Source organism: Nannospalax galili, unplaced genomic scaffold (assembly GCF_000622305.1).
Source record: "Nannospalax galili isolate Female #2095 unplaced genomic scaffold, S.galili_v1.0 scaffold180, whole genome shotgun sequence".
Lineage (NCBI taxonomy): Eukaryota > Metazoa > Chordata > Mammalia > Rodentia > Spalacidae > Nannospalax > Nannospalax galili.
The window spans coordinates 3,846,148-3,846,841 of record NW_008348199.1 but is presented as its reverse complement, the minus strand read 5'-3'; the positions used below and the strand labels follow the sequence as shown (position 1 = coordinate 3,846,841).

Here is a 694-nt window from a genome sequence, read left to right as displayed (position 1 = left end):
AAATCAATCTCATCCCAAATCTGTACATCTTGACACACCTGGCCTTTGCCCTATCACAACATTGCCCTTCAAAAGTCCAGAGTGTCCTCTGGCCCTGCAGTCCCCTTCCCTAGGAATCCTTCAACATCTCCTCTCAGGGGACCAGTCTGTGGAACCACTGTGCTGCTAAGGGTTCCATGACCTCTGCCGCCCTCCACCACCATCTCCCTCACCTTGTACATGCTATCTGGTATGTTCTTGAAGTCCATCTGCAGCATGTTGCCCAGCAGAGGTAGCGACACGGGGCCTGGGGGGTAGCGGGCAGTCCAGCGCTGGCGCCGGTGCATCAGGTCCACCAACAGCAGGAAGATGGCCGTGAATACGACCAGAGGCCACAGTCCGTCCCCAGTCAGCAGTCCCATGTCTGCGTCACGGCTCCCCAGTCTTCGGGAATACCTCGCGGTCCTCACACCACACACTTCAGTGGGACTCTCTTACCATAGCCTGAGCACCTGTTGCCTTATAAAGGAACCAAGGCTGCCCTTTGTCCTCTGCCCCCAGCCAAGTCCATGTGTTTACTGTTTCAGCAGTGGAGTAGGGAAGGGGCACAGTGGTCAGAGTAGATCAGATTCCGAAGTTCCTGCCTTTTCTGCCCTCCCAGTTTAACCAGGGGAGGGCGTCAGCATCTGGAAGCCGAGCTCCACAGAAGCTGTGC

The 694-nt window shown here is 56.3% G+C and overlaps 1 protein-coding gene across 1 annotated transcript in view; it reads right to left on the bottom strand.

Annotated features, from left to right (window-relative positions):
- Positions 1-477, bottom strand: part of LOC103743453 (cytochrome P450 2D20-like) — a 4,148-nt gene extending 3,671 nt beyond the window's left edge. Inside the window, exon 1 of the mRNA XM_008844770.2 lies at positions 213-477. Within this exon, the coding sequence (XP_008842992.1) occupies positions 213-401 (189 nt within the window). The 5' untranslated portion in view covers positions 402-477. The remainder of the gene's footprint in view (positions 1-212) is intronic.
- Between the last annotated feature and the right edge of the window lie 217 nt (positions 478-694).